Raw genomic sequence first — 24,725 nt, forward strand, 5'->3', positions numbered from 1 at the left:
AACATTGGTGCCACTATTTCGTCTGGAAAAGTGGTAGAATCAGTAATCCATCGGACTGCTGATCGGGCTAGTTCTTGTTCATGCATGGTACTTAACTCACTGTAACCGATTCGTGATTTCAGAATGTGATCGGTAGCTTGAAACACTTGTTCTAGTGAACATTGTTCTGGTGCTGGAGAATGAAAAATAGACTTGTGTTCTAGGCGTAAATGGCGATCTGGAAATCTAGATTTTCCTACATACGCTATTCTGTCGGAATTCTCGTCGTCTAACTCTTCAGGATCAGAGTTACTTTCTTTCTCGCTTACTTGTGCTGCTTTACGCTGTTCGTGTAATTTTATTATTTCTTTACGGATTTTCTTGTACATACTCTCCATAGCACCGACGGTCTTGTGCTTACCCTCGGCTATATTATCACTCCACCTTGTCAGGGTTTTCATTTCAGCCGGATCTTTAGACGGGTAATCTTGTTCTCTTATTAGACAATTGATCAGAAACTTTAATATCATGAGCTGGGTCTCAGCTTTCCTTTGAGACATGGCCTCGCCAATGCTTTCTGGATCATCCCCTGTACGGATGAAACGATATATTCTGTCTAGATCTTCTTTCATATTCGGTAAGGTGACTAGATACTCGGCCACCTTTCTTACGCGGAATGAATATAGAACCATATTATCCTCGCCTGGGACTGGATCATAGCCGCATTCGGCAAGGGATTTTCTTATTTCTGCTACAGTCTGATGTCTGGGCGTACGCTGTGACGCTTGTGCATGTAATTCGGCTGTCGTTAAACGCTTGTGTGGCGGCGGGGTTTGAGGAGTACCTCCCGCTGCGGCCCCTAAACTAGAGTCGTCTACTGAGGCTCTTCGTCCTGGCAGAGTGGGAAATGGAAATGTAGGCTGGACTTGTATGGCGGGCTGGACCGGGGGTACCGTAACAGGTACTCCGGTGTCTGGAGGAGCGGGAAGTGCCTGATTTACAGGGACTGGCGGAGCGCGAACAGGATTTGCATATTCTGGGACTGTGTCGTCCAAATAGGACGAAATGAAAATATCAGCTGCGGTCTGTTTGTGACGTAGCTTGGTCGGAACTAATGGTGGCGGGAAATTACTGGATGCCTCTGGGGTCGCTTTTGGCAAGCCCTCGGCAAGGAGAGGATACATACCCCTAATAAGGGCATGCCTCTGTCTGTCTGACTGTTCGGCTTTGACTTGTTCACCTATCTTGATTAGGTCTTTTTCTTGTGCTCGTTCTAAGGATTCTCTACTTAATTCTGACTTTCTGATTTCCTTTTCAGTTCTTTTATGAGCTTCTTTGCGCCATAACTCGATGGCATCTTTCTGTGACTGTCTGGCTTTCTTTTTCCATAATGCTTCTTCTACTCGCATGATGCACTCGGCATCCCATGTACCCGATACGGGCCATCTATACTTTTCTTCTAACTGTTTGGTATACTCTACCCATAAATCTAGATATAATATGGCAGTTATGCCATGCTTCTGATACATAAAATGACCTGGACTGTCCCTAGGCGGAACTGGAACTGCTGCTTCCAGCAGACCCTTTCTGGTTTTTAACTGACGTAATTTCGAAAAGAGCGGCATGACTGAACTATAATCTAGACACAATACAATACACAATAAACACAATACTTATTCCCCATTCATACCACGACATTAAAATACATGAAGAACATTTAAAAATAACAGTTCGAACAGAATACTACCTGGAATACGGAACACAGAATACATGAATTTTCTCGAGAACAGAACTGACTAGAACAGGAACTAGATGCACTGCTGAAACAGTACGAAACTTACCGGTCTCATAAAGAGACACGTCAGGACCCGCATCCACCGAAGTGGACACTTCGTTTGTGGGTCTGTGTACCACCAACCCACGGACCAGAGTCAATTAAATTGACCCTGTCTAGATACTACCCCAGTAACGGTACTCACCGGGCAGCAAGAACGGAAGGCCTCAGACTGGACTGGACTGCCTCGACGTCGGACGGACGAACTTCGGACTTCTGTTACGGGTGGGCCTCCGGATACCTCGGACCTTGGACTCTCGGCTTGGGCTCTGGTCGGGACTCGCCGCGTTCCTCCACCGTCTCGTTTGGATGCTGGACCGCCTCCTCCGTCTCCTCCGTGGGCCTGAGGGATACTTGAAGCAGAAATATCTGCCGGTGCGCAGAAGAGTTCCGTCACGACTGCAGAGGGTCAGGGGGTCGGCGTGGCTTCACCGACGCGTGGGGAAAGGGCAAGTCCCTATTCGGGCGCCATTATGTGGTAAATAAATAAATAATACCCTATTTTTGAATGTATAAATGAATAACAGATAGCTCAATAAATAAGAGTCAAAATTCGAGGTAGTAGGAGTTTCGCAGGTTTATTACAGCATAAAGGACAGGAACAGAACAACCTGCATAGGAATAGGATGGCAGGGCCCAGCAGCGCTGCTGGTGTCAGGATCGGAACAAGGGAAAGGATGACTTTTTTAATAACAGTGCATGAGCATATATACATAACGCAAACACATAGCATTACATTGCAATAGGCGTAGCAGTGGGTGGAGCAATAGGCGTGACGCGTAGCAGTCGCGAAAGATAAGGGTGAAAGTGGGTGTAACAGAGGCGTATACATAGACATGTGATGCAAACGTAACAGAATATGTCATGAATAGGGCGGAAACCATGGAGGGGGCTACCTAAGGAGCCGGGACCTCTAACCTGATGGTGCGCGCAAACTAGCAATGACGTATCACTAGGAGAAGCTGGGGGCTATGAACTCTGTGCTAGGAGCAGAGACTGAAGTCTGGAGAGTCAGGGCGACATGTACCTAAACAGTATCTAGTATCTGATGTTTAGAGAACATGTTGATATAAACTAGAAGTCAGGAGGGGAAAGGCTAACTTGATTCTAAGACTGGACCATGCATTATTCTACATGTAGTGCGTGATGAAGAATATTAAATGACCATTAATACAGTATTTCTCTAACGTGGAGACGTGAAGGCTAGACAATGACGGAAACTATTGATGCGGTTCAGTAGCTTAGGAATGCAGAGAAGGAGGACTGAACTGATAACTGGAACTATAACATACTTTTGGCAGACTCAGAGGCAGAGCCAGGCTGAACCGGGCACGGCGTGGCAGGAAGTAAGTGAAGGGTCGAGGATACAGGTGGGGGCTGTATCGCTCCTCAGCGAAGTTTCAGGAGACAGGAGCTGAATCTGGTGTCCAGGCCCTTTTGAGGCCTAGAAACGGGGACTTTATAATGGAATAACGTGCACACTGAGAAACGTGGCAACGTAGCTTTACATAGACCTGATATTCGTAGTATTCACGAGAACTGGAAACTGGCATACTAGAGGTGGACACAACTATAATTGTGTCTTGAATCGAACATGGGGAATACATATGCATATTAATCATGGACACATAACATATGATGGATGACACGTAGTGACACAGAACATGGCAGAATTTACTTTTCCACACCTTTACCGCTGATCCAAGCAGACCTACAGCCTCTCACCATACCCAAACCAGGGCTATTGGAGTGGGCATACGCTTCTAAATGTAAGATTAAAATTGGGGAAATATTATACATCCCTCCTAAAAGGAATGAACACGGATTACCACAGTGCAAATCTTTTACCTCCAGAGTTTGCCATTGGAGGAAACCAAACTAAAAAGCTTTGCCCATTGCAGCTCTCAGTCTGTGAGATTCTATGTAACAAAATACTGTCTACAGGCTTTACTACAATGTAATACTGATCCACCCTTAAAGGGCAGTTGGTTCGCAGCATGTTTTTCACAATAAGCAAGTCACATCTATCTGCCTTTTTCATAACTTTCATAATAAACAGATCAGAGTTATAATCTTAATTAGGGCTGGCTTTAGAGCTGTTGGCGCCTGGTGCGACAATCATTTTTGGGTCCCCTCCCCCCCTCATTACCACCTCTTCAGATTCCCTCACGTCCACTGGACAAAAGTCACTCTCATCTCTCCATAGCCCCTCTCTCACATACATTTATTTTATTTTAAAGCACTGGTAAAGGCTGACTTTACTAATACGAATGTACACCTACCCAAACAAACACTTTTCATCAACATTGGGCATAGATAATGAAAGACTGGTGGAAAGAAACAGAATGCCTTAACTTATTTTATGCAGTTTGCATGCAGCTATTTGATGACAGTTCGTAACAGTCACTTTTCTATATTAGTGTAGTATCTTGAACTGCGGTAACAAAAGGATCTCTGTGTCAAAAGCAGTAATTCACTCAGCTGCTATCCACATAAAATGCAGCTCTGTGATCTGCATGGTACGCGTTTTTTGCAGCAGGCATATTAACATTCTGCGCTACATTTTGGCAATTCAAAACTACCCTTAGATAAAACTCTGATCTCTCTCTCTCTAGCGTGAACATCAATCACAAGAGTTGTTGTAACGTGGTATTTTCCTCTCCTTTTCCCCCCTACCTTTCCCCCACCCATTGGTACACTCTGTATAGAATGTTGGAGGGAAGCTCTCCTTAGAATGTTGGTGAGCTCACTCTGGTAGTTGGCACTGGAGGATCTGGATGCTAATAAACTTCTTCTGCCACAACACCTGTGTTAGTAGCATCTTTACAAATTTGGCGACGATGAATGAATGAATGAAATGAAAATTAAACTTATATAGCGCGTAACTACCCTGAGGCCTCGCAGCACTATAGCCAGGACCGTTCTGACAACAGCATAGGGCGCTAATAAGCTTTTGCAAACAGATGAGTTTTTAGTTATCTCCTGAAAGTCAGCAGATTGTTGTTCTCTCGCAGGGCAAGCGGAAGGGAGTTCCACATTCTGGCGGCATTGTGTGAAAATGAGCGACCACTCCAGCGGGCTTTGTTTATTTTGGTCGTAGTGGCCAGGTGCCACACGCTGGATCGTAGGGCTCTAGAAGGAGAATAGGGAATGGCCAAGGGAAACATTATGGATGGGCCTGTCTTGCGAAGGGCCTTCTGAGCCAGGCACATAGATTTGAATTGTATCCTGCCTGCTACCGGAAGCCAGTGTATCTTCCTCAAGGCAGGTCTGGCCGACTGCCATCGAGGGATCTGGAAAAGCAATCGGGCTGCAAAATTTTGGGTAACCTGGAGCTTATGTATTGTGGCCAGAGGGGCTCCAAGATAAAGTGCATTGCCGTATTCCAGGCGGGAGAGGATCAGATCCTGAACCATGATTCTCCTCGCCTGGAACGGCAGTAACGGGAGGACTTTCCGGAGCATTTTCATAAGTCCGAAGCAAGTAGCAGATGTCTTGGTTGCCTGGACAGTGAAGTCGAGTAATCTGTCTAACCAGACTTCTAGGCTCTTTATCTGGGGTTTGGGGGAGGGGGAAGGACCGAGACAGGGGGGCCAGATGGGAACCAGAATGGAAGGTGAAGGGTTCCCCAACAGCATAACCTCCGTATTTTCCCCATTTAATCTAAGGCAGGAGAGCTCCATCCATCTGGCAACCGCCTCAAGACAGGTACTCAAAGTGCTAGACGACCCCTCAGCATTGTTCAATGATACCACAAGCTGAGTGTCGTCTGCATAGGTGACTATACGGACACCAAATGGATGGACAATCTGTGCGAGGGGCCTCATATAGACATTAAAAAGTGTGGGGCTCAGGGCAGAGCCCTGAGGCACCCCACAACTGAGTGGCTGTTTGGAAGAAACAACTTCTCCTTCAAAAACCTGGAAGAAGCGTTCCTCCAGGAAGAAGTGAGCCATAACAGAGCCGCGCCCGACACTCCCATGCCACTAAGACGATGTAATAATGTGGCATGGTTAACCGTGTCGAACGCGGCGCTAAGATCTAATAATATAATGGCCGCTTTTCCTCCCTGGTCTAATACGATTCTGGCCTCCTCAGTAACTGCTAATAGGGCTGCATCCGTCCCATGTTGGGGGCGGAAGCCCGTTTGAGAAGCACAGAGCAGATCGTTAGACTCAAGATGTTCCACTAAGATGTTATTAATGTGCTTCTCAAGCAGTTTGCTCATCCATGGCAACAGAGAAATAGGGCGGAAGTTGGCTAAATTATTCTGGTCTAGATGTTTTTTTTAAGAGTGCCTTGACCATTGCACATTTCCAGGATTTTGGAACAACACTTGAGGTGATTGAAGAATTTAAAACGTCCAGAATTGCTGGGCGAATTAGCTCCATGACCGAGGTAAGGACAGGTGGCGGTGCAGGGTCCTTAGGAGAGCCAGAGGTGACTTTTGGGATTATTTTGTCCAGCAAGACCGGATCTAAGAGAGTGAACTTTTCCAGTGTACATGGGGGAGTGTGTTGGGGCTTGCTACTGTTGCAGCCTCCAGGTCAGTTAGGTCATCGGTGAATGAGGAGTAGATGGTCTGGATTTTTTGATAAAAGAAAGATGCTAGGCTATTACAGCGGGCAAGTGCCCCATCTAATGGTGTTTGTCCGGGGGGGCGGTGATCAATGACTTTGCTATTCGAAAAATTTCCTTGGGGGCATTGGCGGCTAAACTAATTTTAGACTCATAAAACTGTGCTTGGGTTGCCTTAATTTCAGTTTTATAGTGCCTGATAGCGGCTCTATAGTCTGTCTTCCTGCCCTGTGTGCGATCTTGTCTCCAAGACCTTTCCAATTTACGGCATGAAAGCTTCATGTCCCTCAGTCTCGGGGTGTACCAGGGGGCTACTTTTCGCCTTCTTATGCTGTGTAAGGCTTCCTTCGGGAGAACTGAGTCAAGGGTGTTATCAATCCATTTATCAAAGTTGGCACTGGCTATGTCAGGACTGGAGGACTTCGGAATCACCGTGCTGGGGACGGTCGGATCCTCCCCCTAGCTGATTTTGCCTACTACAAGCGGCGGACAGCGATTTCTAACATTGGTGTACTGAGTGATTCCCTTTGGCAAAACCTTGCCTCACCTTCTGTTCGGGAGTCGACGCTGTTGTACTTTTCTGATCATCGTGGGTCCAGCCTCCTGCTTTTCCACAGCTTTTGATGAGTTACTGAGGAAGTGGTTGTGCGCAAGGCTGTTCTGTGTGTCCCTCAGCTCTGTGTGCTCCCGCCTCCTTCACATCGCGCAGCTGACCTTGGCTGCTGAGGCGGAAGGCTGTTCTGTGTGTCCCGCAGCTCTGTGTGCTCCCGCCTCCTTCACATCGCGTAGCTGACCTTGGCTGCTGAGGTGTTTCCGGAGCAGCGGTCTAGCACCGCCTGCCCGACTTCTTCGCTGGAGCGGCGTCACCGAGGTAGGAGTGCCTGATTCATCCTCCGCCCCTCACAATGTCAGTTCCCTGCCGAAGAGTTTTTTTTCCTCTTCTTGGCGATTTATTCATACTGACAAGCCTTGCTGTGGCGTCTCCTTCATTCCAGTGTCAGTTTTCTGACTAACCGTCAGTTCGATTTCTTGACGGACGGTTTTCCTTTCTGCCGGTAACCTGCGCACTGCCCATTGTCACCTCATGTGAGTTTTTTTTCCATTTCTTGACTTTAATCTTCGCACCTGTGGGACTTTGTGGAGATATTTCTCACTTTAAGGAACATTTATCGCTTCTGGTGACATCTCCATTGACTCACTCAACGTACTGTGTCAATTTTGAGTTGCGTTTTTTTCTGCAATTTTTTTCGAAAAGGTTTACAAGCTGTTGTGGCCAGCAGTTGTTCTTCACTGATTGGCACAGTTGTGATAACTCTATTCTGTTTTCATTTTCGCTCATACACAGTACTATTTGGGCATTTTCTTCAGTACTAATGTACTACTGATTAATGTGATTTCCATGTTAATTGATTGCAACTTTACTCTTGCGAATTCGGCTCTGCTATTATCCATCTATAGGTTCTGATTATTTCAAACTTACCCTGCTAGAAAATACTTACCCTTTCCCTTTGATTCTTCTTGTTTGATTGTATTTCCATCCTTGCCCACAAGCTCATTCTCACACTATTTATCTACTTCATTCTTATTTTCGTTTTTCTACTCAGCTATATATTCTACTCTTATTTTCTTATTCTCTTTTCTCTCCTTTCCTGTTTTTTTCTCTTTTCATTTTCTTTATTTTCTGTACCACCTGGTTGTTCCTTCCTTTCAAAATATCTGCATGCTCCATGTCCCAACCGCCACTATTTCTTGATGATGCAGGTGACCCTCTTATCCCCTGGAAGAAATGGTTGCAATTATTTGAATCTTACTTAATTGCTATTGGTGGTGACAGATTCTCTGCAGTACGCAAACAACACATTTTACTTCACAATCTTGGTAAGCAAGGGAGAAATGTGTTTGAGGATTTGCCTGAGGTGGTGGAAGGTGTTGTAAATCCTGATGCGGGTGGTGAGGGAGCTGCTGTTGTTCAACTTGATGTATATGAAAAGACTGTAAAGAAATTGGAAGAACAATTTGGTGATAGAATCAATATAGTTCTTGAACGTCATAAGTTTTTTTTATGCACTCAAGGGAAGAATGAAAAGGTAAAAAATGACATTGCCGTGTTAAGAGGGTTGGCATCTACCTGCGAATTTGGTCTACTTACTGAGTCTCTTATCAGGGATCAATTAGTCAGGTGTACATGTGAAAGGAAAATTCAAGAAAGACTTCTAGCTGAAGCTCCTGATTTACAGAAGGCTATTGAGATTGCTATTAGCATAGAGCACACAAACTTTTGTATGAATGAAATTAAGGAAGCATTGGATGTGAAGCAGGTTTCTGATATGGATGTGTACAAAGTAGTTAACAAAGACACCAGACCTAAACCATTTCCAATTGTCTCAGACAAGCAGATCAGACAAGCAGAGTGTGCACATTAACAAACCTAAATGCTTTAGATGTGGTAACCCAAACCACTTAGCCATTAATGTTAAATGTCCTGCAAGGAGTGTCATTTGCAGCAACTGTAAAAAAGGGGTCATTTTTTCAAGGTTTGCCATGAAAATAGTAACACTACTCACATGGTAGTCCAAGATCTGAGTCCACAACCTAGAGAAGACATCATTTTTCAAGTTCTGAATGTCGGGGAAAATGACTCTAATTCTTATCCTAGTTGTGAAATTTTTCTGGATAATGTTTCTTATGAGGTTTTTGCTGACTCATGTTCTCCCTACAGCCTTATAAATGAAGCCTCTTTTCATACCAATTCCGGTCACAAAAGTTACAACCTTCTACCCCCTGATGTTAAACCAGGTGGATACAATCGGGACTTAATACCTTTGGTAGGCATTTTATTGATGCAAATTGATTTTAAAGGCAGGTCTACTCTAGGAAAAGTGTATATTACTAAATCAGGCTCTAACCTATTAGGGTGGAAACACCAAAGAGACCTTGGTATTAAATTGGACCCCAATGCTCCTGAACCGGTGTTACTCATTGACAAACCATGTGTGGGAAAGAAGGTATGTGACAAATTTCCTGAGGTTTTCACAGATAAGTTGGGGAAACTTAATGGATTTCTCCATAAAATCAAACTAAAGTCCATTTGCAAACCGGTTGTACACAAGCCTAGATCGGTCCCCTTACTATTGAGAGAACCCCTACAAAAAGAATTGGACAGACTGGAAAACAATAAAATCATAGAGCGCATTGAAAGCTCAGAATGGTTGGCCCCCATTGTAGTAGCTGCCAAAGGGGGGGGAAGAGGCATTCGTCTCTGTGTTGATCTCAGGGATTTAAATGCGAATATATGGGTGGACAGACATCCCCTCCCAAACATCAACGAAATGCTGACTGTCATTCAAGGAGCCAAATATTTCACAGTTTTAGATCTATCCTCGGTTTACCACCAGGTGGTCCTCCATCCTGATTCAAAGCACCTGACTTCCTTTATAACTCCTTTTGGGGCGTATCAGTTCTCAAGACTACCTTTTGGGCTTGCGTCTGCAGCCGCTGTATTTCAGCGTATAATGCAACATATTCTTCAAGGTCTTGAAAAAGTAATTTGTTTTCAAGATGATATACTTTTGTATGGAGCATCGGAAGATGAACACAATGTAATCCTGGAAAAAGTGTTATCCAAGCTCAGCAAAGCTGGTTTCACGACGCAAAAAGAGAAATGTAAAGTAGGTGTGGAGTCAGTAGTATATCTAGGACATATGATATCCAGTGAAGGCATTAGACCCAAAGAGAGCTTAGTGGATGCTGTCAAATTGGCACCACCTCCTGCAAATAAAGATGAATTGAAATCCTTTTTGGGCTTAATGGAGTATATGTCGAAATTTGTGAAGAACTTCGCTGATCAAGTTCAACCCCTCAGGGACCTACTCAAATTGGGATCTAAATTTGAATGGAACTCAGAACATCAACAGACATTTCAACATGTCAAAGATGCCATACGTGATGCCCCGATCTTGCACACTTTTGATCCCAATGCTAAGACAACTCTCTCAGCTGATGCCCTAGCCTGTTATTGGGCTATTCGTCATTTCAAGTTTTTCCTGTAGGGGATTCCTTTTCTGTTGGAAACGGATCACAAACCTCTACTTCCCTTATTTTCCTCCAAGCTTCTCGAAAATACCACACCAGGCATTGCCAAATGGATTCTAGGGCTGCAAGGATTCAATTATTCCATGGTCCACACCTCTGGTTCAAAAAATTCAGTAGCAGATTGTTTGTCGAGATTGCCTCTCGTGGATGTTGATCCATGTATGGATTCCTTGGAAGAAACCATTCTCACGATTGAAATTCCTGCCATCAAAAAAGACGAGTGGGAAAAGTCTCTGTTGGAAGATAACACACTTACCAAGTTGAAGGAGGTTATATCCAGTGGTTGGCCTAAAACCAAAAATGAGGTACCTGAAGACATCCAGAATTTATGGATTGTTAAGGATGAATTATCTGTGGTGGATGATCTGGTTTGCAGAGGCTACAAGATAGTTCCCCCCCGTGGGAATGAGAGATCTTATCATCCAAATCGGCCATGAAGGTCATCCAGGACGTAATCTGACTAAAAGCAAGATCCGGCAGAGTTATTGGTTTCCGAATATGGATTCTATGATTGAAAACCAAGTCAAGAATTGTTTAGCATGCGGAGCCAGTGATAAATCCAAGGTTGTCCGGAAGGCACCTCTCATTCCTATCTCCATACCTTCCAAACCTTGGGACAAACTTGGGATGGATAAAATAGGACCATTGAATCACTTACAGTTTTCTCAAAGATTTATGTTTGTTCTTATCGATTACCACTCGCGCTGGATAACAACAAGGATGATTTCCACTATCACTACCACTTTGTTGATTGATTTCCTTAAAGATGTTTTTTCCAGGGAAGGTATTCCCAGCGAAGTTATTACAGACAATGGGGTACAGTTCACCTCTCATGAGATGAGAGAATTCCTGACTGATTTGTCCATTGTTCACATCAAATCCCCACTTTATTCCCCGAAATCTAATGGGTTAGTTGAAAGAGCTAACAGAATGCTTAAGGAGACTATTCAACTGGCAAGATCCACTCAAGAACCGATTGAAGAGAGCATCAGGAAAATGTTGTGGTCATACCACATTACCCCTAATTCTGTGTCTGGTGCTTCCCCGTTCATTTCACTCAAGGGGAGGAATCCTGGGTCTAAACCTACACCCAATTGGTTGAATGGAGGGTCCCCGGTTTGGGTAGACAGGAACACTGTGTCATAAAAGGTAGAAGAACATCAAATGAAATACAAAGACTGCTATGATGCGAAATGGGGCACTTCTGAGGGGTAGGGGATTGGGTGGTAGTCAAAAAATCCACACTGCTCAAGTCCAAAGCTTCATCCTTCTCGAAACCCCTTAGAATTAGGATTGTTCATAATAACTCGGTGGTTTTGGAAGATGGAAATCTATGGAGCATGGATAATTTGGCTCACTGCACTAATGTTCATACCTCAAAGCCACTTGACAACAGTGACTTCGGGGACATGCCCAGAGCACATTGTGAAGAGAGATGCACACGCCAACGCAGATGCCCTGTATGGCAAGCTGATTACAGTATGTAATGTATTTACGCAGACGCCCTGTATGGCAAGCTGATTACAGCATGTAATGTATTTGTGTAACCTTCTTCTCCGTTTTTCCTACAGGTTTTGGGAATTGTATTTCTGTATGCTTTTCACCTTTTCTCCCCTATAAAGGGAGGTGTGTTGTAACGTGGAATTTTCCTCTCCTTTTCCCCCCTCCCTTTCCCCCACCTATTGGTATAGAATGTTGGAGTGAAGCTCGCCTTAGAATGTTGGTGAGCTCACTCTGGTAGTTGGTACTGGAGGATCTGGATGCTAATAAACTTATTTTGCCACAACACCTGTGTTGGTAGCATCTTTACAAAAATCACAAGAGTTATCTTTACATTTTTAATGCTGCCTGAAAACTGGACTTGCAAGGAACTCTGCGACAGGTGTTTTTAAATCGCAAGTTACAACTAAACAAAGCTCCACTCCTGAAGTCAGCGCCCTCCTCCCCAGGTCAGCGCCCAGTGTGGCTGCACCAGTCGTACTGCCCTAAAGCTGGCCCTGGTCTTAATCATTGGCTTCGTCAGCCCTCCTGCATTGGGCATAAGCAGATGCACACATCTTCCCACTCAAACGCTGCACTCAAGGAAATCAGCATGGTTGGCAAAGCCAAAGCATCACTCTTGGTGGTGCTTCTTAAAATTACTTTTGTTGCTGACATAAGGGTGAAAGCTACACGGTCGAGCAAGTCCTAACATATTACTACAACCATTCTCACGTTCTCACATCAGAAATGGATGAAAGACTTCTCCATGCTTTTATATTTTCAAAATTGACTTGAATGGAGGGTGCCTGTGAAAAGGCAGTGGCTTTGTATTGTGTTATTTCTAAACCGCTGCTTCTGATTAATCGAATTGTGGGTAATGAATCCTATGGAACAAGTTAATCCAGCTTAACCAAACAATCATTTGTTTGGTTTGGTAAAGTGCAGATTGTTGCCACTCCCTAAATAAAACAACCCTAAGTCCTCCTCCCCCTTTTGCCATGACACTTGTACCAGGACTGTCTGTCCCACTGATAACAGGCTAAATAAAAGAGCAGCATGTTATAACAGGTGCACGACAGTACCAGACACCACAATAACTACACCACCTAGAAATCACAGACTAACATGCAACAAAAAACCATTGAGGTGGTGCACAGTAACATTTGGCACCAAAGTATCCAGACGCACCAGAATAACATGCACTATCACAATACCAATAAAAAAACATAATAACAAGTCGCACCACACTAAACAAGAACCCCAGAGTAAACCTTTGTGTCATAGTAACCAGAAAGAACAATAGTAGCTTGAGGCACCACACGAATAGGAGGGGTTAGAATAATATGTCACAAACCCTGCGCCTATCACATTTTTTAAACAAATTGAGGCTGGGTGGAAGGGGATTTTTCTGTCCAAGCAAAAAAGCTCTGGAACTCGATTTCTCCAAATTGAAATGAACTCACAATCCCTAGAAATCCAAGCTCCTCCATCCACATAATCATTTCAGAAAAACTTTATAATAATACAAATTAAAAAATAAAATTGGAAAAGTAGATATGCACAGACGTATCTTTTCTCACTCTCTCCGCCTGCACCATGAGTTGCCTGCCTGTGAACTTCTGCCACTTCACCTCCTCTGCCCCTGTACAACAAACCCTGTCTAACTCCCTCTTAGCCACATGCTCTGAAAGGACGCCCAGGAACCCTTTGCAAATAGGTATGCTTTGTGGCCTTGTTGTGGGTTTGAAGCGCTAAATAAAGTCTAATATACATTCAATACGATAATAAATAGGATTTTAATGACTTTGTCCTTTTCTATTTGCAGGCAATATGCGTCCCTTTCCGCATCCTGCTATAATATAATCCGAGATTTTGAAATTGTCGTGTGTGGCTGCAGATGAATTATAAACCTATTTCTGAGGCCTGCCAGTGCCTTTTTAAGATGATAATAGCTGTGTGTGAGCCAGGCCTCGTCTCCTGCAGATAAAATGTATGAGACTGTTTCTGTGGGTGTGTGACGCCGAGCTGAATTTCTCACCTAAACACAGGCCTTTATTCTTGGTAGGAGTGTCAATTTTCTCGGCATCCAGGAAGCACAACCAAAGCAATTTCCTGCTGAGAAGGCTGATGAGATTTTCTTTGACTCACAAAAGCCCCATTGTTTACAGAACAGAATGTCATTAAATGTGAAATTCAGCCAATTTCTGTAGGCGAATGGATTAGTTTGTCAATTTTGGGAGGTAAGATTCAAGCGAGAAAGTCTGTCTTCTCAGCCATCCCTTATGTCAGGTCAAAGCAGTGGAACAACTTGGGAGATTTCTCTCCTGTTTCTCCTGTATCGTTTGGTCCAGGTTACATGTTGTTGGACTTGGCCCTTATGGCAGGTTCACCCCTAAACTTTTTGCTTTTATTTGTGACCCTGTGTTAGTGATTTTTGGGTCTCTGCGCACTTTTTCCCTGTGTCCCAGAGTAAAGTGCGGTCCCGTCTCTAACACATGTATTTATGGATCACCATAGGTCTTAAGGAACGCACCTGTAACATTTTACTATTCACCCGCTAATTGCTAATTGTGAGTCTCATTGGACTTCAAATTTGCAACAAAAATGAAACTGTCCTTCAGCGAGCAATGCATCCTCTATGGCAAAGCTGTTTGTGACCAGACCACCTCCAATGGGACATTTGGGAGCCAGAGTGTAGAGTTCCTATGTGGCAGAAATGTATCTACATTACAAAGGAGTTTTCACTTCTGGAAACCTGACTGGGAATTGGACCTGGACTCGCATTCTACCCAGTGGATAGACTATAAACCGGTGCAATTTGGGTAAGAAGCTTGAGGCATCCAGAGTCTGAAGGAGGGATTATTCAATCATGCAACTATCATGGCAGATCCCTGAAGTCCTGCACCAATTAGCTGCCAGTCCCACCCGATATATTTTGTGGAGCAACTCTTGTGCCAAGTGGGTGTTTGTTTGAGGCCAACACATATTTATTAAACCGCTTTACAGACTATGAGCTAGGCCTGAACATAGGAGACAGAACCCTTTACAAAAACCGTGGTTGCTTACAAATTAGAAAAAAAGGAGAATCGGGTGGCTATTTATAAAAGAGATCACTAGAGGCCTAGTGCACAAGGAAATAAAAGAATATGCATCGAAAGAAAGATATTACTAGGACCATGGTGCTCTCCGAATGACCAACATAGAAAGTTATTAAGAAGGGCATTACAGAAGATGGCTATTCAGGAGATGAAAAGTGAAGAGACATACATTTGTTGACTTTCTTCTTAAAAAGAGATTCTGCAATGTTCTAAGCGATGGAAAATAGAGTTCTAAGTTTAAGGTATAATGCCCGAGACTTGTTTCTGTTATATTTTTTCTTGAAGCCTGGTATTTCATGTAACAGGTAGTCTGTGCTCCATAGGGATGGTTAGTTTCTGCCTCATGTAGGTACAGGGCTCCTGAATGTACCACTTAATATGTGATGCTGGCTGGTTTCTAGTTTCTGCTGTTACCCAGTCAAGCTAAATCAATTAGGGGTGAGGTGGTTATGTGTTCGAATTTTCACACTCCTGAAGCGAGCCTTTCTCCTGCATGCAGTGATGTCGTGAGAGGGGCTAGGTTAATTTTTGATATTCGACAAAGCAGGAAATTGTGACAGTCAGGTCTTGTCTTGATAGTACTAAGGACTTGGTTGCAAGTGAAAGATGTTCTCCTGGAATTAAGTATTTCGGACCACGTTTTGGTTTTAGTTGATATTGAACTTCTGTGACTAAATCATTTACCTGTGCCTGTAACTTGAGGCAGCAGTATAATATAAAGCTGAGAGATTTTGAACAATGAACTGTGGTCTTGAGTGGGCAGGTTGTGGACCCATTGTTACAATGTTTGATAGGGTGCGTTGGAAAAAGTAGAAATTGTGTTTTAAGCAGGTTGCGTATTATGTGAAAATTTATCGAAGCTTGTATTTCTTTGAGCATGGAGGCTACTGATGAGATCTCATTTCATGAAGAGATCGCCATGTTGAGTTAGGAATCTTCCACGTAAGAGTGATACGAGTATTTTTCAGTAATGTGGCTGGGGTTCCCCTTTACAATTTGAAAAGTGTTGGGGATAGTATGGAAGTTTGTACTTTCCTTTGGTATACCTTGGATGGGCTGGAATTAAAGAGCATTGGACATTTTTATTATTTTATTATCTGACATCTATTTTCCAAGTATGAGCTGAAGCAATGGAAGACTATATCTTCCATTGCCTTTCTCTCTTCTAGAATAATAAGTTGCATGTGTGGTGGTTTTCTGTGTCCCCGGAAGAGCAGGCACACCCAGGTTCACAGCGAGAGGCGCACCTCGATGTAAGTTTGATTACAAGGGTCTCTCCTCCACTCTCCTCCCATGTGGCGTGTAGGAAACCACTATAGGGTTTCATGAAAATCTTCTGTTGGTAGAGTGACACAGGTCAGCCTACCCAGTGATAACTTCATACTGAGTACATTTGATAGGAAAGGAGCCCAGTTTAATTTTTTGTTCTGATGAATGCCGCGGATCCTTTGGACCATAAAGGCAGAAACATGTCGACAAATTTAGCCACTACGGTGATGGGGCAATAACTCACCTCATTTTACCGTTCCTGTTATTTTAATAGCATATAGTTGCCTTTCTGAAATAAATATAAATTTGGCAATTATACAGATTTTGAATACTTTATTTACATTTCACGGGCCCCACTTAGCTTTAGAAGTGCCTCCCTGTCCCCAGGTAAAGGCCCGCTCTCTGTCAAACCTAGTTTTTAGACAGCGAGGACTGCCGATGATGAAGCATGACACCTGGTGGTGTGTGAAGACAGTCCTTCATTTTTTGTTAAATGCCAGCGTCCACATGTAGTTTTGGTCACATGAAGTTTCAGTCACTTATAACTTGTGAGCAGCTTCTTTTTGTGTATTCATGATAGGTTGGAGGCCAGCTTGCTCCGAGTGCCCCGTGCCTCTAGTTCTCTCCCGCAGGAGTTCCTAGGGTTAGCGTGTTGCACTACTCACAGGACAACCACAAACATTAGACCAAATATAAATAGCAATACCAATATTAACAAGAAATCAAAACAAACTGACACCAAATACAGTAGAGATATGAACAGAGACGCTTTGCAAGACACAACTTTGCAGCAGGCCACACGCACAGGACATACAGAGCATCAGAGATGCTGTACAGGGCATAAACGAACTGTAGGCAAAGAATACCCAACAGAAACTCAAACTATGTAGTACTGTCGTGAACAGCATGCACTGTACATGACTTATAGGAATAGAAGACACTGTACAGGACCAGCAAGGATAGCAGACACTTGACAAACACAGAGCAGTCAATGTACTAGGAGTCTGCAGCCATGCCCCGCATTGTCAACACACTGTTCAGCATTGGTGCGGTGAATAGTGAAGCTCGAAAATCAAAGTACAGCACGAGGTATTAGTCTGCAGTGCACAGTGCATCTACACTTTTTGATCCTCTGGCATATATGGTTCTCATAGCATGGATTCCAGTGAGTACAACAATGGAAAGCCAGCCTGAGATGAATCAGTCACACAAATGAATGTATCAATTGAACATGTGCACCAGATCATGCAACACTCCATTCCTTTCTTCAGAGCTGCTTACCTGAGAAGTACGGATGGATGATGAATTGTTCAGGGCATCCCGAAGTAAATCTGTAAGGGAACCCAAAATATATATGTTAGAAAGGCTGGTCGGGACAGAAAATCTCCAGGTTAGGCCTGGGCCATGTCTTTCACAGAAACATAAATCAAACTCTGTTCATGGGTGAATAACAGGGACACACACATGCACTGCCCATGAGTGGCCTCCACTTTAAATTCACAAAAGAAGATTGGATTCCAGGGCAAAGGATCGGATACTTTCATATTTAAGATGACCCAATGCCTACCTTGGTTGCAAATTGGTGAGTGTCTGGAGAGAAGGGCGCTAACTGGGTCATGAGAAAAGTAGGATCACTGACTGGACATCCCTAGGCACTATAAAGAGGGTAGTTAACTTGCATACGCTTGGTGACATACAGTAAGAGGAAGGCATTGCCATCAAACCTCTTCTCTTGAGCCTCATTAAGAGGCAGGCTATGCAACTGAAATCAAATGCAGAAGTGCTGGGACGCCCCATAAATGGCTGATCTCATAGATATGGTGAGTAGAAGCACTGTGGGGCCCACCTCAGCCTCATCAGTAAATCTAGGAAAGGGAAATGCCAGGGCAGGAATCTGCCACCACATCTTCATGGGGAACAAGACCAAAAAATATACCGATGAGGAATCTGAGGTCTCCAACACTTGATACAGATCAAACAATAGGCAAATGTATTTGATATTGGCTCAATGATCCATAGTTATAGTGATTGACAAACAAGGCAAACTCCATTTTGGAGTGGATTGAGTTGGAGTCAGTTTTGTTGCACCCAGGAGGTGATAAATTGTAGATATCAAGTTAGTGCATCCAAACTAAAAGCAAAATGGCAAGTGCAATACATAATGGATGAATGCAAAGATTACAGTGGATTAGGAGAGAATATACTTTCGAGGGACACCAGAAATCCGGGTTCTAGGCTGAATCAGAAAAAATAAGAAATTCTGACACGTCAATACCAGCCTGCTGACAATGGCATTCCTCCTAGTCATCTGTGCCTATATTACTGAACCTTCTAGAAACAACCTCAACGTATTGGACTCGAGAGGGTTTAGAACTGGCTTGGTGTTAAAACAGGTGAAGAAACTAATGCACCTAGAGTGGAGTATATGGAATGAATTATGCAAATCAACAAAACTTCAAATTTGTGGACCTAAATTTAATTAGTGTTAGACGTTTATCAGAATTGAGAACGTACATATATTTTTTTGAACCCATTCCATTTTACAATAATATTGTTTGGCTTTACAGTGTGATGGCTAGGTAGCTAAGATATGAGATTTCATATACGATACCATTATTTATTCATATTTTATTGTAAAGCATTACGGGTATGTAGAAAATAATGACTATGCTGCCTTTTGGCTAGGTTTACGCTATAGAAAAACCATATAGATACATGCATATACATACATGCATGACAAAAAGAGTAAATCACACCAAAACCTTTGTGAATTGGGTCTTAGGTGTCTTTGCTTCATACACCTTTCAGCCATAAACTTCCCAAATATTTCCAAACTTCTCATTGGGGAGCTTAAATTTGTAAACGCAGGTCACGCATACAAGAGGTGGATGCAGCTGTTGTTAGGCTGGTAGGTGTGGAGGATGCTCGCAAGGATGTTGGGTGTGTCCTATGATCTCAGCCACAGTTACCAGCGGGTGCTAGCGCTTTGGCTCTGCACAAGAGGCAGGGCTGGACAGGAAACCCAAAGCAGTCCTGGCAATATTATCTGAACAGCCCCTGGTGAAGCACTGCCTAGCCACAAGAGGCTGGAAAGGCTTGCTTGCTGCTTGAGTTACTATGGGCTGATATTGCAGCACTGCTGCAAAACCGCCCCCCAGTAATAAAACTGGCCCCCACCACTTCAAAACTGGCCCTACCCTTCCAGCCTCTCGGGGAAATGCCCGATGCCCAGTACGGCCAGTAAGGCCCTGACAAGAGGGTGGGAAAAAAGACGATGCAACCGTTCATCAGAGGGCATGGAAGGAGTGGTGGCAGGGAGGGGCAGCTGTGGAGCAATCAATCTTACATATCCTGATTCCCTTAGAGAAAATATTGGACTGGAAACCTGTGTGAGCAGGAAGAATTGAGGCCCTTGAAGTGCCATGTTATATATTAGCAATCAGATAACGCCAGTAACATTGGTCAACATTTTGTAGGATTTAAGGATTCAAACAAGAATGTTTCATAAAATAGTGTATTTGTAAGTACATTTGACTGGTACCGCTGGCCAAAATGTGTGCATTCATAAGTGTGAATTTAGAGGAAATTTAGTAGAAATTTCACTTTTTAAATCATATTATGCAAAAAGCCTTTAAAAGGCACTTTACCCCAGTCTAGGATTCTTCCAGGGATTTCTGGTGACTAGTACAGCATCCCATTACCAAAGTTAACATATTTTTAGGTCTCGCTGAGTCAGCGCGCATGCGCTGCATGGAGAGACATTCAGTAACTGCTTTGGGAAGTGCTCAAAAAGCGGCCACCAGCTTGCTAGAACACGCAACAAGCACGCACGATTAGCCCTTGCATGTTTTAGCGCGTCATCGCGATCACTTCTTCTTTCACAGCGATCGTGATCGTGATGACTTTCGTGGCCAATGCTTGTTGAAATAGACTCTCTATGGCCAGGTTTCTATGAGAAAGACAGCTTTAGAAACAATAAAAACCTTACCCAACTAACACACCAAATTCACAACAGATGTGTTAGCATGGCAGCTATGAAGGTGTTACCAACGTATCCTTTAAGTTTTACTAAAAATTACGAACTAGCTTTTCTTGATGTTTAATGGAATTCACTTGTACTCAGATGTCTGGATTTCTAGTATGGGAGATTGGACACATTTCATTTAAGTCCTGATTTTGTGCAGATGCGCACTATCCTTCTGCAAAAATCCAATATTAAATCAACAATAACACGTCACTATAGGTGTGATGTAAAAACGTAAGCTGCAAAGAGCAATTTTCTTTTTACTAAGTATAAAACACACTAATTACTATTAAGCACTGAAGACACCCTCAGCCTTACCAAATCAGAATGCAGTCTTGTAGACCCATTGCCCCAAAGTGGTGATGGGCATAACGCAAGGTAGTTACCATACCTAGGAAGCACAGTAAGAGGTGACTAGTTTCCAGGAGTACTGCAATAGTAGTCTGTGAACGAAGGGTTGGTGGGTTGATTAGGGTGCATGCCTGGTAGGTAAAACAATCAATTCAGTCAAGAGTTCCACTAAGCTCATCAGAAAAGTAGGAAATGTCAGATGCTGGTATTTCTGCTCCAGCTGTGGTGAAACCGCTTCCTGACTCTTCAGCAAAAGACAAACAGCTGAACAGACAGCAATCAGAAACCACAAAGCACACACAGTTTCACCCATGAGTAAGGGTAAATAAAATGCCATAGCACCCAGTAAAATATAGGCACAGATCCTTGGCGCAGCACCGTCATACTGTAACGTAACTGACACAACCTTCATTTCACTGCTCGCTTCCAACAAAGATAGTATTAAACAGCCCAACAAAAGCTTTATTAATCATGAAAAAATAAAAGCAGGTTTCACTACTACACTAAAAAACACCACTGGACAGCCCAAACGTTTGTAAATGGAAAATGCAAATCATGAGAGCTGTGCAGCTATGCTTCCCCATTTCCTTACTCAAAGACCTCGCATCAAAGACACCGGCTGGTTACAAGTTCCTGTACAAGAGAACATTAAATAAACCAGCAGACATGCTGTAAACACATGGTCACCCAATCTTTCAGTTTTCAAAATCCTCTCAACAGCTCACATATGCCACCCAGAATTACCAGTGCTTAGCAATGTAGCGGTCATATGCCCGGACTTTCCATAATGTTGTTTGACTGGAGAAAGTCTCTACCACTTCTGATGATGAGCAGTTCCATGCATTATTTTTTGGACAAGGGTTGCATCTGTGTGGGCAGGGGGTGCAGTGCTGAACCTTTTAAGCCTCCCCAATCCATCTCTCCCTACTGTCTCATATTATGAAGGGTTTGTGGAAAGCATGCTTCCCCCCCCTCTCCGTGTTTATTCAATTTAGGAACTGGATTGTTTCCAACAAAGCATCCCCCTTCAGAATGTAATTGTTTAAATTCTTGAGCTTCTCCTACAACGTGGACTCTAAACTTTCACCATTTTGGCAGCCCCCCGGACGAGCTCCAAATTACATTTATACTCTGGACATGCAGCACTGAGAGGTAGATTAGACTGCAGGTGAAGCCTGATCAAGTTGTCTCCAGTGGCAAGCAAGAATCTCTTCAGTCGGACACAGCTCTACCACCAATTGCAAATTATTTTTACGAGTTTAAGCATTGTCACTTGCTTCAATACCTTAAATTATCCGGTGCAACCATCTTAAAATCTTTTCACTGTTTCGAGATCCTACAGCATAGAGCAGTGGTTCCCAAACTTTTGACTCCTGTGGACCCCCATTAAGTCACCACTGGAAGCCAGGGACCCCCAAGCAATTTGTAGGATTTAAATTTCAAACATTAAAACAGTAATTCAAACAAAATAAACACACATCTGCACAGAAAAAAACTCGAATTACTAAGGATTTAGGGGCATAGTTAAAAGCCCCTATCCCCATGGGAACGTCACTTTTTGCTATGTTCCCGTGGCGATAGGGGCTTCGCCTTATTTACAAGGCAGCGTTGAGCCACTTACAGTAGCTTAACGCTGCCTTGCAAATAAGGCCCCCATTCATGCAATACGTAGCGTGAAAGAGGTGGGCATTGGGTGTTGCGGTGGGCATTCCACTGCAACACCCATTGATTTTGACACTGCCTCCTATTTACAAGGGCAGCGTAAATAGGGGGCTGCGCCAAAATTAAAACCAGGAAACACCTGGTTTTAACTTGGTGAAACGAGGAGAAATGCTTTATTTCTCCTCCATTTTGCTTTTTCCATGTGTGCTGCCTAATGCAGTACACATGGAAAAAGCAAAATGCCTTGGATTGTTTATGTTCAGGAAGGTGACCCTTCCTGCACATAAACAATCTTTAAAGAAATTACATTTTGTAACTTCCATGTGTGCTGCATTAAAGTAGAAGACATAGAAGTGACATACAGCATTTCAAGATTGTTTATGTGCAGGAAGGAGGACCTTCCTGTACATAAACAATCTTCCCCTGCACGCAGACACACTTGCACTAAGGTGCAAGGATGCCTGAGCCAGCGCGGGGGGGAAATGCAGGGCTGCACCATATTCTTGTAAATATGGTGCAGCCCTGCGTTTCAGAAGTGGCTGAGCGTGTCGTTAAGCCAAGGAGGCTAACAACACGCTCCTCCACTCCTGTTGTAAATATCCCTCTTAATATTATATATCGAAAGAATTTGCAAAAAACTAAATAATTTAATGGGAAGATTGGTGCTGCATCCCAGTGACTAACTTTTAAATGGCTTGTTTTATTTTGCAGTGGGAGGCTCCTGCTTCTGCCAGGGCCAGACTGGAAACCAAAAGCAGCCCTAGAAAATGTTTCCAGACCAGGCCCCCATACGGCGCATACCAAGTGCAATGAGTGAGCCCGGCCAATACAGAGGGGCTTTGGAAGGCTCTCCCCCAAAAGTTTTTTGGGAAACAATGGTGCAGTCTACAACACATTTATTCTTACATATTGAATTTTATTAGCTTTTACAGGATAGCAAATGAAGAACTTCCTATGCACCAGGGTGCGACAATCTGGGAAGAAAAATAAGTTACTGACAAAAGCAGTAACCCACTGACCTAGGCATATAAAATTTAAAAAAATTAAATGCATGGTACACGTTCACTGCAGTAGGCATATTAACCCTCTGTGCTACATTAGATAAGTTAAAGCTACCACTGGACAAAACTCTTAGTTCAAGAAAAGTTTATTAATCAAAATAAAAGATAATAATACAGAATACAGTAATATAATCATGAGAAAGAGATATAGGGGGGAGGGGAAGAAGGGGGGGAAGGCGTAAAGGAAGATCAGTATGCAATAGGAGGGTGAATAATAAACAATTAACTCATTGTATGTATTAAGAAAAGTAATAAGACAAGTATAATCATTAAAAATAAAACAGCAAATGCAAATAAGGTTGTGCAGGTAAATATGTTAACAAAGAGAGTGGAATGAAAAGGGGAATCAAGGGGGTTTGGAAACTTCCTGTTGGGCAGGTTGTGGACGAAAAGAACGGGTTGTACAGCTATCTAAATACATCATAACAGGAAGCCACAATTCTGCACGTTTAACCACCAACTGGGCGGGGAATACAAAAGCAGTCTCAAGCCTGTGATTGTGACAAACATTATACCACCATGCCTGGAAGATAATAGTTGAGGAAGATTTCCAATTAATAGTAATTTGTTGAAAGGCAACTGCTAATAATAAGTCAACAATGCGAACATTAGAATCAATCAATAACATCCCAGCAAGGTGAAAGACAAAACTCTCATCTCTCTCCAGCAGGCACATTAATCACTGGTTATCTTGACCCTTTCATTGTTGCTCAAAAACTGCTAATTATACAGGAAACCTTGAAGTGCTTTTAAAACTGCTGTCTGAAGACCCCCTAGGAATGTGTCAAGGACCCCTGGGGGTCCACGGACCACAGTTTGGGAAACACTGGCATAGAGCCTCTGTGGTGGAAACAATCGGGATTTCACTTCTGTCTGAAAAGCAGGACTTGGATGCAGCGTTTCGAACTAAATATAGCTGGTTACTCAGATCATAACGTTTACCTAAAAATTGAACCTTGTTGTTTCCACTTCAAATGGGACAGGAGCCCCTTTATATGGAGGACCCAAATACGGCGCAGCTGGTTCCTTATACTACAGGAACAGGATTGTCACTCTTAGGCCCACTGGAGGGTTTGTTTGTTGGGTCCTGGCAAAGGTTTGAAAGTGCATACATCCACTGAAGGATTTAAATTATCTTTAAAGTAAACCACAAGTTCCAGCATGCATTGGAAAGATTTTCATCAAGAAAAGGCACACCGGCGGCTCGTTAAGTACAGGGAAAATGCAGGGAACTGTGTTGAAGCTGGGCTGCTGTTCCTCGTTGTCTAATCCCTGTTAAAGATTCTTTGGCTACA

General features: G+C 43.3%; 1 protein-coding gene across 2 annotated transcripts in view; it reads right to left on the bottom strand.

The window, feature by feature from the left end:
• Positions 1-24,725, bottom strand: part of PROM2 (prominin 2) — a 464,577-nt gene that overhangs the window by 320,961 nt on the left and 118,891 nt on the right. For both annotated transcript variants that reach the window (XM_078667029.1, XM_078667028.1), the window contains exon 2: positions 17,614-17,663. In XM_078667029.1, the coding sequence (XP_078523155.1) occupies positions 17,614-17,663 (50 nt within the window). The remainder of the gene's footprint in view (positions 1-17,613; positions 17,664-24,725) is intronic.

The sequence above is a fragment of the Lissotriton helveticus genome, chromosome 11 (assembly GCF_964261635.1).
Source record: "Lissotriton helveticus chromosome 11, aLisHel1.1, whole genome shotgun sequence".
Lineage (NCBI taxonomy): Eukaryota > Metazoa > Chordata > Amphibia > Caudata > Salamandridae > Lissotriton > Lissotriton helveticus.